Raw genomic sequence first — 15,653 nt, 5'->3', positions numbered from 1 at the left:
AATCTTTAAACCGCATTTCCAAATGTTTGTAAAGATTCTGCGGTTTATCATGAAAATCTAACCCAGATTAGTGCTGCGCTGAATCCTGCAGCCTGCCCACCCTTGCATTGTGAACCACATGCTTATTATGTAATGGATTTAGTGAAATCTCTGTCCTAGGACCCCAGGGGATGTGTAGTAGAGCAAAGCCAACTTCTCCTAGATCACAGACATGGCCAGTGCCTATCATTCATGTAAGGAGAGCCAGTGGTCTCAGTAGTACATTCTAGGAGTGCACACTCATCTGTCCTGCCAGTATGTTTCCAGGGATATACAGCTGACTCCATGTGTGCTGTGGGCATTACAACTGCTGGCAGAAACTGCAGAGCTGATCAGATTCTTTCCACTTTTCTGAAAATGTCTCATTCCTTTAAACTCCTTCTGCTGCTCTTCTGCCTCATCCTCCTCACAGAAAGCAGGAAGCATAGGAGGAGAAGATGGACAAATCAGATGGAAGTGCACAAGCAAACCAGGTAAGCACCCTTGGGGATACTCTCATCTATTGCCTATTGCCTATGTGCCTAGATCTTTGCCTATATACCAATATGGTTTAATACTGGACAGCAGGAAAATTTGGAGAGTCAAAATGTCAAATTTATCTTGTCTGTATATGCAACATATATATAATATAAAACTAGGTTTATCGATACGGTATATAGATTGCTTTTATTTGTTCCTAAAGAGTATTTTATGCCTGGTGCTGCTGTGCATGGTGATCTGATAATCTTAATCCATTCATATTGACTTCTTATTTACTGGTCAACACAAAAATAGAAAGTTTTGAGATTCTGCTAAATAGTTGATTTATAGCTGGGGATCAGAAAATGGCATTGGTATTTGTAAGCTGTATTTATATGCTGGATCTATTTATAGGGATTGGTATTTATATGCTGTATTATATGCTGCTTTATATATTGTATTATATGCTGCCTTTATATGCTGTAGTATATGCTGTAGTATATGCTGTATAATATGCTGTAGTATATGCTGTATAATATGCTGTAGTATATGCTGTATAATATGCTGTAGTATATGCTGTATAATATGCTGTAGTATATGCTGTATAATATGCTGTAGTATATATTGTAGTATATGCTGTATTATATGCTGTAGTATATGCTGTAGTATATGCTGCCTTTATATGCTGTAGTATATGCTGCCTTTATATGCTGTATTATATGCTGCCTTTATATTATATGCTGCCTTTATATGCTGTATTATATGCTGCCTTTATATTATATGCTGCCTTTATATGCTGTAGTATATGCTGCCTTTATATGCTGTATTATATGCTGCCTTTATATTATATGCTGCCTTTATATGCTGTATTATATGCTGCCTTTATATTATATGCTGCCTTTATATGCTGTATTATATGCTGCCTTTATATTATATGCTGCCTTTATATGCTGTATTATATGCTGCCTTTATATTATATGCTGCCTTTATATGCTGTATTATATGCAATGTTATTTATATGCTGCCTTTATATGCTGTATTTAATTTATATGCATTGTTATTTATATGCTGTATTATTTGCTGTCTTTATATACTGACTTTATATGCTGTATTTATGTGCTGTATTTAATTTATATGCGTTGTTATTACATGCTCTCTTTATATGCTGTTTGTCTTTTTACACTGTCTTTAATTTATATGTATTGGTATGTATATGATGTATTTAAAATGAACTCTTTGTGGATTACAGAGAAGTAGAATTATAACAGGTACATTTAATACTACATGGACACATAAGTTATACCTTTCAATACGTATGATTGATAGATCAATTAGTACAATCATCACTTATAAACAGAAAGCTGGACAATTGGCTAAGCTGTGCTTGGACATATGAACACTATGGATAATGATGATTCCATGTCACATATCCTTTATGTTACCCCCCAAAAATAAAATTATATATATATATATATATATATATATATATATATATATATATATAATTTTTTTTCTCCAAGATTGGAGAGGAAGGCTAATAAAATATATTTGCTGGTTTTAGTATAAAAGGCATGGATAAGTCTGGACCTTGTAATATCCTTTAAGACAGGTTGTAGTTGGCAGGAATAGAGGGGACTATTGTTTAATCACTTTATGGGCCTATAATTATGTTGAAACTAAAAACATAGCAGCCTAAAACAAAGCTTGTGGCCGACTCTTGTATAGCGAGTCCGTAATACCACAAAATTGGAATTTTTTATTAAATTAAAGCAGAGTTTAGTATGTAGGAGACTAGGGCTATGTTCACACAACGTCCAAAAAAGTGGGTTAAGTGGGTTGACTAAAAATGCATTGAAGTCTATGGAATAACGGACGTCTTTTCCACACACAATGCGTCTGCCTTAAAAGACCGCCATTCAATACAACGTGTGAAAAAGACGTCCATCATTCAATACGATAGCCGCCAATGCAGTTTATTGCAGTCACTGAAAAATGATGTAATTATGGACGTCTTTTTAAACACAAAAAACAGACACCTTTTTTCCTTTTTTGGACGTTGTGTGAACATAGCCTTATAATGAAAGGTCCTTCCAATATGAGGTTCTGTTCCTAAGTAAGTTTAACTCTTCCATCACATAGTATAGGTCTTGCATTTATTTATGGTAAGTAAGTATAATCATGAAATATTATCTGGCTTGGTGTACTTTGCGTTACATCAGAAAGTAAATCTTTTAAACCATTCATACAATCTGTTCGAGGTCTCTCTGCATCCTGTAGTTATGTCACCAACTAAAAAGTGTCCCTTCAGATTATTTGTTAAAGCTGATCTGCAGAAGCACAAACGGATTATGTAATATATTAGCCTCAAAAGGGGAAAAAAAAATTTACATTTTCTTCCCTAAGGACGCTCTTGTGTGCGCATTTCCGACAAGCGCGTTATACTTAGCCTGACTTCTGATGTAGGGAGTATGAAAGTTCATTAATAGCAACATCTAGGAATAATTGAAAGCTTCCCTAATGCCTTGTAGCCGGCCAAGTTTTTAATTCTCTGCAGATTAACTAACATGATGTAAGCGCTTAGAGACTATAAAATATGCGCTTTATCTATGGCGCTAAGCAAGAGATAAATTGCAGGTCCTGTTATAGAATAGGCAATTGCTGACTGCAGGAGATTATCGCCTTCTTTAGCTGAGGCAGGACATTTCCATCTATTCAACAGAAATATAGATTTCGGAACAGACGGTGGCTTGAAAATTGGTTAAAGCGGTACGGCAGTGGGGGAAAAAAAATTCTGGTGTCAGAAAGTGCCAGAGATTTGTATTTTACTTCTATTTAAAAATTTCCAGTCTTCCAGTACTTATCAGCTGCTGTATGTTCTGCAGGAAGTAATATATTCTTTCCAGTGTGATGCTCCTTTTGTCTGTGATAGGAACTGTCCAGAACAGCAGGAAATCTCCATAAAAAACCGCTCCTGCTCTGGACAGTTCCTGACATGGATAGAGGTGTCAGCAGAGAGCACTGTGTTAGACTGAAGAGAATACACAACTTCCTGCAGGACATACAGTAGCTGATAAGTATTGCAAGAATGGAGATTTTTTTTTAAATAGAAGTAATTTACAAATCTTTGGCACTTTCTGGCACCAGCTGATTTGAATTACTTTTTTTTTTGCTGGAGTACCCTTTTAATCCAGTCACAAGGTGAATATAGTGGATGACACTGAACTATCACTGAGCAAAGCCGTTTTCTATTAATCATCCAATCAAATAAACATTTTTCTTTTTCAGCCACCTATATAAAAAGAATCACGATCTCACCAAACTTAGAAGAGGTAAAAATGATCAGCTGATCCGAGTTGATGAGCATGACTTCACTATGAGGCCAGCATTTGGAGGTAAAGACTTATAGCTTCATTTTTATTTACGTTAAAAGGATTCATGGGAAAGTAGGATATTTGTGAATTGAGACATTTCTCTAGTTCTTTTTCTTTTATAAAGACCCTGCTGGGTCAAAACATTGCACATATGTACTTGATTTCTTAAATAAACCTTCTGAGGATTTGTACTCTCTATAAATGCTGTTAGATTATTGCTGCTTTGATGCCCTGGGGACATGTCAAAAGTTTTTATGCTCCGACCCTGACCGATCAGTAGATTGAGTGGGAAGATGACCTGTTGTCTGGACGGCCCCATAGACTTGCATTGCATATGCCAGGTCACATGACACAGAGTCGGGAGTAAACACGCTGAGTGTGGTCCTCTCGTGGCTCATTCTCCTCAGCTTTTAATATGTTGCTGCCCAAGTGCAGAAGATAACAGACAGCCTATTCTTACCTCTCTGTGCTTCCCCGATGTCTTCCTACTTCATCTTTAGTCCCTGGCTGAATGATCCCACTTCCACTTCTGACACAGACTCGTCTGGCAGTAACAGCCTGCTCAGCCAATCACTGGCCACGGCTCTGTCCCTTCTCGACAGTGATTGGCTAAGCAGTCTGTCACAGCCAGACAAGGCGGGATTGTTCAGCCGGAGATCTAGGATGACGTAGGAGGACACCAGGGGTGCGCTTAGAGGTAAGAATAGGTTGTTTATGTTCTGAGCCTGGCCAGCAACATACTAAAAGTTTGTTCTAAGTGGAATATCCCTTTAAAGTTTTAAAGATGCACCAGACAAAAATTTGATTCAATCTGGCACGCTCTGGGACTTTCTATTGTAAGTTAAAAAGTAGACAAATTTTTTATCTTCCCAAGAATGAATTTCAAAGCAAATAGTTGACAGACCGTTCAGTAAGACTGCATTCAGACAGGGCCAAGTTGTTGCAGATTTTCTAAGACGACCTATCCTGGAAGTAAGGCTGGGTTCACACTACGTTTTTGCAATCTATTTTTTGCAAAAAAACGGATGAAAAACTAATGGAAAAAACGTATGCAACTTTGTGTATCCATTAGGGATGGTCCGAACCTGCCGAACCCTCGTCAATGATTCCCGCTGTCTGCCCGCTCCGTGGAGAGGGTGGATACAGTGTGAGGACCGCCTGGAAAACTGGGATACAGCCATAGCCATTGGCTGTATCCCAGTTTTCCAGGCAGTGCTCCCGCTGTATCCACCCGCTCCACGGAGCGGGCAGACAGCGGGAATCTGATGCCGAGCATTCGGGTTCATACAAACCCAAACCACGGCAACCCAACCCAAACCATTCACAAAGTGTACCATTTGAATAGCTACTTGTGCTCAGTGTTTCCACAAGGAAGCTTTAATAATCACAGTACGGTTGGACATAGCATTGGCTCCAGTTGTATGGGTTTAGCCCCAGTGTTTTCATTGATTTTTTTTTTATTATGTCACAAAAGTGCTGGATGAAGGTGGTGCTGTAGACACCGCCTATCTGGACTTCAGCAAAGCCTGTATTTAAAGGGCAACTCCAGCAAAAAAAAAAATTCTATTAAAAAATTTCAAGTCTTCCAGCACTTATCAGCTTCTGTATGTCCTAAATGTCTATGTCTATAAGTACTGGAAGACTTGAGATTTTTTTTATAGAAGTAAATTACAAATCTTTCTGACACCAGTTGATTTGAAAGAAAAACTATTTTGCTGGAGTTGCCCTTTAATCCCAGTATAGTTCAATGGATTTGTGGTTGGCCAAAGGATAGATATCAGAGGGTTGTTACTAATGGTGTATATTCTGAGCAGAGATTGGTTACAAGTGGTGCCACAAGGGTCTGTTCTATGTCCTGTTTTTTTTTTATTTTTTTGAATGATGTACGAGAAGGTTTGATAGGTAAGGTTTGTCTGCTTGTTGAGGACACAAAAGTGTGCAATCAGGTTGATATTCCTTTAGGTGTCTGTAATATGGAAAATGATTTAGCCTTATTAGATACAGGGTCAAAACAATGGAAATAGCAGTTCAATGTTTCCAATTACAAAATAATGCACGAGAAGGAATCCTCTATCCAAGTATCATATCGGCAGGTCTGTGTTGGCAAAGACTGCAGAGGAGAAGGATTTAGGGGTAGGGGTTTCTGACAGCCTTAAAATAAGTCACCAGTGCAACCAGGCAGTGGGGAAAGATAATCATATGCTGGGGTGTATAGCTGGTGTATAGATGGTCTGAAGATTAAAACCTATAGGAAAAGACTTAAAAGACACTATCACCCCCTTTTTGCATTCTGACTTCTCTACACAGGTGTAATGGGTAAATTAAGCAGTTTTCTTACCTTAGTTTATATCAAATGTCATGGTGCTTGTCCCAGTAAAAAAGTGATCTTTTATCATCTGTGGATTGTGCTATCTGGGCAAAGCTTCAGGGGTAAAGTGCCACTTAGCCCCACCCACAATGCCACTGTTGGTCCCGCCCCCGTGACATCATCGGTGCACAGGCGCTGCCCCTCGACGACCATTGGAACAGGCTAGCCTAAAGGTCTAGGCCCCAACCCCTTTAGGAGGGCCCATAACAATGGCCGATGAGAGGTCATTCCTGTGCGCCAATGATGTTACGGGGGGAGGGGGGGGCAACGGTGGCACTGTGGGTGGGACTATGCCCCGCACAGATAGCACAATCTGCAGATGATAAAAGATCACTTTTTACTGGAACAAGCATAATGACGTTTGATACAAAATAAGGTATAAAAACTGCTAAATTTACCCTTTTAACCTAAGTAGAGAAGTCATATTGCAAAAAGGGGGTGTCACTTTAAGGATCTAAATTTGTATAGTTTGGAGGAAAGAAGGGAAGGTGGACATGAATAAAACCTTTAAATATGCTGAAGGACTAAATAAGGTTCAAGTAGGAAGTGTTTTTAATTAAAAAAAATGGACGCGAGAACAATCTGGGGTCAGTTGGTGGAAGAATTGTGCACAAAACAGCTGCTACCTGTGAACCTGTTTCCAGCATCCCCACCCACCTGCTTTATTTTATGCTGCGTCACTTTGAAGAGTCAGTAAGTGCCTTCCACTGTGTCTTTTGGAAGTTCTATTGTTCATATCTATGCTATCGGAGAAGGTCGCAACACCTGAGTGACTTGAAAGCTTCCTCTGCTATCCATACTGGACTTCATTAAAGTGTTGAGAGTGAGTGGAGTGGTGTCGAATGCCAGGGGCGTAGCTAAAGGCTGATGGGCCCTGGTGCAAAATGTTAGCTTGGGGCCCCCCCATCTCACCAGATCAGGCAAAGTCATCTAACATTATGTCCAATTACTCTAATGTGCCACCATGTTCTAATGTCACTGCCTCCACCTCATGTACTGCACTACTGCCCCCTATAATTAATGGACTGTACTGTGTCATTGTCTAATCATTGTATTCCAATCTTTGACTCTCCAGCTGAAAAACTACAACTCTCATCATAAACTGCCAGTTGGAAATGATGGGGGTTGTAGTGCTGCAACCTGAAGAGCCACATGCTGCAAAACTACAACTCCCATAATAAACTGTCAGCAGGGCACAATGAAGTTTGAACTTCTGCAACCTGGAGAAGTCACCTGATATCACCTGCAGTCCTATGTAACACCACAGATAACAGTGATATCCCTCTGAGTACAGATAATGTAGTAGTCACCTGCAGTCCTATGTAACACCACATAACACAGTGGTATCTCTGAGTACAGATAATGTAGTAGATTTCACCTGCAGTCCTATGTAACAGCACAGATAACACAGTGATATCTCTGAGTACAGATCATGTAGTAGATGTCACCTGCAGTCCTATGTAACACCACAGATAACACAGTGATATCCCTCTAAGTACAGATAATGTAGTAGTCACCTGCAGTCCTATGTAACAGCACAGATAACACAGTGATCTCTCTGAGTACAGATAATGTAGATGTCACCTGCAGTCCTATGTAACACCATAGATAACACAGTGATATCTCTGAGTACAGATAATGTAGTAGTCACCTGCAGTCCTATGTAACAGCACAGATAACACAGTGATATCTCTGAGTACAGATAATGTAGTAGCTGTCACCTCGGGGCACCCCTACTAAATGATGTTCTACAAAATAATAAAACCGTCATACAGGGACTCACAGGTAACGTCTTCTTTGATCTGAGGCGTCACTTTCCCTTTTCCTCTCCATCCGGCCCAGACCTCCATGATGATTCCTTCCAGATATGTTTAATCTTTTCAAAACCTGCGAGACAAACAATTTAGGCTCCGCACATTTCTAGCAACTTCCTTTCCTTTCTCCCTCCTGTAGGCTCCCAAAGTAACTGCACTGTGTGGGATACCCCCTGTATGTAGGATCCCATGCTGTGCCCCTTGTATGTAGGATTCCCTGCTGTGCCCCCATGAGCTAATTATGCCCCCAGAGGTGCCCCCATGAGCTAATAATGCCCCCAGAGATGCCCCCATGAGCTAATAATGCCCCCAGAGGTGCCCCCATATACTAATAATGCCCCCAGAGGTGCCCCCATGAGCTAATAATGCCCCCAGAGGTGCCCCCATATACTAATAATGCCCCCAGAGGTGCCCCCATATACAAATAATGCCCCCAGAGGTGCCCCCATGAACTAATAATGCCCCCAGAGGTGCCCCTATGAACTAATAATGCCCCCAGAGGTGGCCCCCATGAACTAATAATGCCCCCAGAGGTGCCCCCATATACTAATAATGCCCCCAGAGGTTCCCCCATGAGCTAATAATGCCCCCAGAGGTGCCCCCATATACTAATAATGCCCCCAGAGGTGCCCCCCATGAACTAATAATGCCCCCAGAGGTTCCCCCATGAGCTAATAATGCCCCCAGAGGTGCCCCCATATACTAATAATGCCCCCAGAGGTGCCCCCCATGAACTAATAATGCCCCCAGAGGTGCCCCCATGAACTAATAATGCCCCCAGAGGTGCCCCCATATACTAATAATGCCCCCAGAGGTGCCCCCATGAGCTAATAATGCCCCCAGAGGTGCCCCATATACTAATAATGCCCCCACAGGTGCCCCCCCATGAACTAATAATGCCCCCAGAGGTGCCCCTAAAAAAACAAACGTCATACTCACCTAATTCGCGCTGTGTGGCTGCAGACAGCAGCTCTTCCTCCTCTTCTGGCTCCATCTTGCGAACCGCAGGGACGGGACCTCCGGCAGGCGTGATGACGTCACATCATCACGCCTGCCGGAGAGGTCACGTCTCGGCGTCCCATAGGCTGCTGGCATGAAGTGCCGGCAGCCTATGGGAGGGAATACAGGAGCAGGACGCTGACAGGTCCTGCTCCTGTATTCTGATCGCTTTAACCCCTTAACGACAAAGGGCGTATAGGTACCGGATTACCGATTACCGGATCCAGCGTCTCCCTGGTGTCTAGTGGCGGAGATCGCTCCTCCGGGATGTTATCCCGGAGGAGCGATCTCCGTTTCTGAAGCCGGCCGGGGACCGCTCCAAGATGGCGCCTTCCCCGGCTCGGCACTCGTTTACTTCCGGCTGCAGCAGCCGAAAGCAAACGAGTGCCGATCTCATGCCGATCTATGCTGCAGAGATCTCTATGAGAGATCAAAGCACTTATACTAGGAGTCCCCCAGGGGGGCTTCTAGTATATGTGTAAAAAAAAAAAATATAGTGTTGTTGTCAATAAAAAGCCCCCTCCCCTAATAAAAGTCTGAATCACCCCCCTTTTCCCAGGTTATAAATAAAAGTAAACAAATAAATAAATAAACAAACATGTTTGCTATCGCCGCCTGCGTAATCGCCCGAACTATTAATTAATCTCATTCCTGATCTCGTACGGTGAACGTTGTAAGCGCAAAAAAATCCCAAAGTGCGAAATTGCGCATTTTTGGTCGCATCAAATCCAGAAAAATTGTAATAAAAAGCGATCAAAAAGTCGTATATGCGCAATCAAGGTACCGATAGAAAGAACACATCATGGCGCAAAGAAGGACACCTGACACAGCCCCATAGACCAAAGGATAAAAGCGCTATAAGCCTGGGAATGGAGCGGTTTTAAGTGACGTATATTTGTTGACAATGGTTTGAATTTTTTACAGGCCATCCGATACAATATAAGTTATACATGTTATATATCGTTTAAATTGTAACGACTTGAGGAACATAAATAACTTGTCAGTTTAACCCCAGGGCGAATGGTGTAAAAACACATTTCCCCCAAATAAACAAAATGCGTTTTTTTTTTCAATTTCACCACACTTTGAATTTTTTTCTGGTTTCGCAGTATACTTTATGCAAAAATTCAGCCTGTCATTGCAAAGTACAATTAGTGACGCAAAAAATAAGGGTTCATGTGGGTTTCTAGGTGGAAAAATGCAAGTGCTATGGCCTTTGATGCACAAGGAGGAAAAAACGAAAACGCAAAAATCGAAATTGGCTCTGTCCTTAAGGGGTTAATGTTCCGCCCGCTCACTGTGCGGGTGGAACATCAAAGCGATCAGTGCATCCCGAGAAGCTGCGCGGCTGCAGCTTCTCGGGATGCTCAGAGACAAGTAGCGTAGGGGCCCGGTCGCCATGGCAACCGCTGCGACCCCTATAGCTACGCCACTGTCGAATGCTGTGTCTTGTGTTTCCATTCTGTAATAAAGGATACCCAAAAAAATGAGTCCTCAGATATCTGACTCAATTGTTCAGACAAACAAACAAACAAACAAACAAACAATAGTAGCCAATCAGAAAAGAAATTAGTAGTAAGGAGGAATAAGGAGATTAGAAAAATACTCTTAAAGCACTGGCCTATTGTAAAGAGTGATCTGGTTTTAGAAACGGTGATCCCAAAAATTCCTAACATTACTTTTAGAAGAACCAGAAATTTGCATAGCTTTATAGCTTTTTCCCTCTTGGTGGTTTAAAGTGACTCTGTACACACAATGTGACCCCCCCCAAACCGCTTGGCAGGTGATGCAGATATTGTCCTAAAAAACAACTTTTAAACTGGCAGCCCCGTGCCCAACGGCCGAGGGTTAAAATGTCTATGCATTAGGCTGGCACAACCTCTCTGTCCCAGATTGTTAAGACACCTGTGCAATGTTCAAACAGGAGAAAATGTTCCAGTGGCATTCCTAATGATGAAGAGGGTGGGGAGGAGCGACGGAGGGGTGGTGCAAAGTTAGGGCACAGATACTCCCGTTGGGCACGGGGCTGCAAGTTTAAAGGTTGTTTTTTAGGACAATTACCGCATTACCTGCCGAAACGGACCCCAGGACAGATCTTGGATTAAAAGCAGCTATCCGAGGGTAAAAGTGGTTTGGGGGGACAGATTGTGGGTACTGAGTCGCTTTAAAGAAAAAACACATCTAATATAAAAAATACATCTGTTGTTACTACCAAACAATATGGCACAATACATTGAAAGAAAAGGAAGTAGGTGTTTATGTTGCTCTCTTATATCTGACATTCTAAAAATGTATTTCACTTCAACGGTCACAGAAGAAACTTTTCAGATCAAAAAAAGTTTTGATTGTTCATCCAGTCTTGTAGTCTATCTTTTTGAGTGCCCATACCGTCCTATATCAATAAGTACCGTTCTAACATCAGAAGTGTGTTTTTAAAACATTGGGGGAGATTTATGAAGCTTGCATCCTGGGTGTACGCTAGGGAGAAGGCACAGATTTACTGCTTCTCTGTGGCGTGGCAAGTTGGGGAGGAGGTGTGGCTTCCTCCCACGCCTGATGTACCATGATTCCCACCTGCTCACAAACGTAAATCATGGCAGAAATCTACACCTGCTCAGGAGCAGGTGTAGATTTCTGCGCCCACCATACGGCAGACGCAGGGCAGGCTGGATTCACTGAGGCTTGCAACTCTTAGTGAATCCTGCAGGGCAGTTGAGGACGGGGCCTAATTTAAGACTGGCGTATGAGTATGTGGTCTTCATAAATGTCCCCCATAGTATTTCAAAGCACTTCTTCCTGAAGTCCTCAGTCTTATATGGATTAGTAAAAAGTTGCTGGGATTGTGGATCCCTAATGGAAAGGATTGGTTTTAGTCAGCAGGCGCAGTTAAGTTGCCAAGAGAGAGACCACCGATTCCCGAATGCTGAAGATGAGCCTCCTTAGAAAAATTTTAATCCTTCATTGAGTGAAACTTGACTTGAAGGGGCATCTCTTTGCTCAATAGGTGTGAGAGCTATTTTGCATATCCTTTCTTCCCAGAATTCTCAATGAAGCAGCAATGGTCTGTAAGTCTCCATATGTCTTCATGATGAACTCTCCTTAATGAGAGTTAGTACCCCTTTTAACCACATCGATAGACCTCTCACTAGCCAGCCAACACCCTGCTCTGCACTGAAGAAGGGTAACAACCCCGAAACAGCTGTCTGCAGATGGGAAATGTTACCTTTTGGAGAGATTGTTTGGGCTTGGCATAAAATCCCCAATGTTCTAAGACTCCTAGATAGAGTGAGACTTGACTTGAAGGGACATCTCTTTGCTCAAGGTGTGTGAGAACTATTTTGCATATCCTTTCTTCCCACAATGTAAGAATGTAATTCATGAAAATGGTTAAACATCTATTTCCAACACCTTGGGATACAGGGAATTAAAGAAGGGTTATATCTAGGACGGGGTTCGGACGAACCCGTACCCTCCGCAATGATTCCCGCTGTCCGCCCGCTTCGTGCAGCGGGCGGATCCAGCAGGAAGAACGCCTGGAAAACTGGGATACAGCCATAGCCATAGGCTGTATCCCAGTTTTCCAGGCGGTCCTCCCGCTGTATCCACCCGCTGCACGGAGGGGGCAGACAGTGGGAATCCGATGCCGAGCGTTCGGGTTCAGCCGAACCCGAACCTCGGAGGGTTCGGACCATCCCTAGTTATATCTAATTAAGAGGAGACATTGTGTACTGCTGAGTGAAACTTATACTCTTTAGTGCACGTACTAGGGGACACACATAAGGAAAACTTATCCATAAATGTGGCCAGGACAGGTTATTATAATAGAGAAGAGCATAGTTAAGGTCTTGTGGTCCTAGTGCAAAAGTGCATCTTGTGCCCCTCCCCCACAGCACTTTGTTCCATTGTGCAAAGTCAGGCAATAAAGACCAGCATCAAAAAATATGAATTAATCCAGTGTCTCAGATGACAACTTCACTAATCACAGTTGTTGATTTTCTTCCTCTTCTCCATCCAGCCAAGGCCGCCATAAAGATTTCTTCCAGACCAGTCATGTATCAACTACGCAGAATTTGCTGCTCAGGTTTCTCTGAATTCTTAAAGCAAATGTAGTAGTACATTGCTTTTTTTTTATAGCACGGCGCCGGTTTTTCTCTGGCATCGGCAGGCCATGAAGCAATGGAGGCGGGCCGGCGGGCCCCCAGGGTAATGATCTGCCCTTCCCTCTATGACGCAGCTCCATTAGTGCTGGTGTGCTGCCACTCCAGTCCTGTACTAAACTTTTTTTTAAAAACTTTCCTGCAGAGATGTTGTGGTTGCACACCCATCACTGGCATTAGCAGTATATACTGTAGCACCATACCTGTTAGCCTGTTGACCAAGCGTGCTCGCTTATGTCTACTTTTAACTTAAAGTGTACCTGTCGTTATAAAAACTTTTGACATGTCATAGAGACATAAAAACAGAAAGCGCAACCTGCAGGAGATAGAGCGGGGAGAAGACCGCAGCTGCAGCGCATTCTTCCCCCGCCCTGAGTTAAAAAAGAAAAAAAAAGTCACGCTACCAAGGAGCCTATTATAAGTCCGAGTCTTTTTTTTAATTCACAGCAGAGAGTGAACGTGCTGCAGCTGCTGTCCTCTCCCCGCTCTATTTAATTTTTTTTTAAATAACAACACATACACTTTAAGGGTAGATTCACACAGGACGCATCCGCAGCGGATTTTACGCTGCAAATTCACAGTGTATCCTATGCCGATGACTTTCAATGAGAATACATACTCACAGCGGGATTTACATCCTGCTTCAAGTATGTACGTGACAGCGCCATTAAAGGGGTAGTGCGGTGCTCAACATTCATTTACTAAATAACACACATTACAAAGTTATACATCTTTGTAATGTGTCTCATTTAAGTGAATAGCCCCCTTCCCCATGTTCCCCCAACACCCCGATGACGCGCCGGAGGGGGGCCGGCATGAGGGAGGGCTGGAGTGGTCCGGCCGGCCTCCTGAAGATGACGTGTTAAACCCAAGATGGCGGCCTGGGTCGATTGTGATTCGGTGAGTATACGGCATCACATTTCCGGGTGGGTGGAACAAGGGGAAGGGGGCCATTCACTTAAAGAGGATGTACCACCAGGTACATCCTCTTTAATCTGAACCCACTGATCGAACGGCGCCAGCACGGGGAAGCCGGTGCCGCGGTCCGTTTTTTTTGGAATGAACGGAGCCGCGTCATACAGGGGAGGGAATTCCCTCTCACTGGGGGTGGGCCGGCCAGTTCCAATGCATAGAACGGCGCCGTGCACGGGAACTGGGCCGCGGTTGGAAAAAACGGACCGTGGCACCGGCTTCCCCGTGCCGGCGCCGTTCGATCAGTGGGTTCAGACTAAAGAGGATGTACCTGGTGGTACATCCTCTTTAAATAACACACATTACAAAGCCACTGATTGGCTGAGCAGGACGTGAAGACGCCGGGAGCCCCCGAAGCGAGCCGGAGCGTGGAGCAGGTAATGTATGCTCCGGTTGGCAGGGAGTTAATGGCGTAGTCACGTACATACAGCGGAATGTAAATCCAGCTGCGAGTATGTATTCTCATTGAAAGTCATCGGCTCCGTAGTGGATTTTGCTGTGAATTTGCAGTGTTAAATCCGCTGCGGATCCGTCCTGTGTGAATCTAGCCTAACCAAACTCATAATTAGTGCGGCCATGTTCATCACAGTGTCCAACAAGAAGGATGCCAGATGCCTGAACTCTGTTGCTTCTGTAAGTGCCTAAACCCTTGAAAAGACAGATGCAGTCTACTGACTCACTGGCAGTGTTATTGTGCATCTCTATGAAGTACAGTGGTACCTTGGTTTAAGAGCATTTTGGTTCAAGAGCTCACATTTTTTTTTAAATTGTGACTTGGTTTAAGAGCATTGCTTTGGTTTAAGAGCTTCCTGTACTGGGTGGGGGGGGGAGGGGCATGGTCTGCATAGCGGGGTCTACAGCACTGTACTCTGACCCAGGAAGTTTCCCTCACCTTCCAAATCATAGCAGATCCACTTCAGGCTGGGGCTTGCATCAGGAGACAGGACTGTGGAGGTAATCTCTCCATAGCTGTAACCCCTCTCTCCCCGGACAGAGAGTGCTGCATGTATGTGCCCACATCTGTCCTGCTCATTCCTTCATGCTCCCTGCAGGCTCTGTCTGCCCTTGTGTTTCCCATCCTCTCCATTACTGTACAGTAATTTATAATATCACATATTCTGCTGTTTCTCATTGTTTGTTTTATTTGTTTTACCTGTTATTCAGAATAATAAATCATTATTTTTGGGGGTGTGGAACCAATTGTCTGGATTTCTATGATTTCTTATGGGAAAATTTGCTTTGGTGTAAGAGTGGATTTGGATTACAAGCCTGGCCCCGGAACGAATTATGCTTGTAATCCAAGGCACCACTGTATTTATCATTGTATATAATTTGTACAGTGGGTTTCGTCCTATAAAAGTGCCTATTGGCTGCTGAACCATAGTATGGCTTAGCTTATCCTCCCCCCTTTTCCCCATTTGTGGGTTCTATGATACATCTTTATCCGAAAAAAAAAAAATCATCATCAAAATTC

General features: G+C 43.0%; 1 protein-coding gene across 1 annotated transcript in view; it reads left to right on the top strand.

Annotated features, from left to right (window-relative positions):
• The first annotated feature begins 369 nt into the window (after positions 1-369).
• LOC138794726 (gamma-aminobutyric acid receptor subunit rho-2-like) overlaps positions 370-15,653 on the top strand; it is a 56,634-nt gene continuing 41,350 nt past the window's right edge. Inside the window, exons 1-2 of the mRNA XM_069973571.1 lie at positions 370-512; positions 3,784-3,890. Of these exons, the coding sequence (XP_069829672.1) occupies positions 397-512; positions 3,784-3,890 (223 nt within the window). The 5' untranslated portion in view covers positions 370-396. The remainder of the gene's footprint in view (positions 513-3,783; positions 3,891-15,653) is intronic.

The sequence above is a fragment of the Dendropsophus ebraccatus genome, chromosome 6, assembly GCF_027789765.1.
Source record: "Dendropsophus ebraccatus isolate aDenEbr1 chromosome 6, aDenEbr1.pat, whole genome shotgun sequence".
NCBI lineage: Eukaryota > Metazoa > Chordata > Amphibia > Anura > Hylidae > Dendropsophus > Dendropsophus ebraccatus.
The sequence above is the reverse complement of the archived record's forward strand: the minus strand, read 5'-3'. Positions and strand labels throughout refer to the sequence as shown.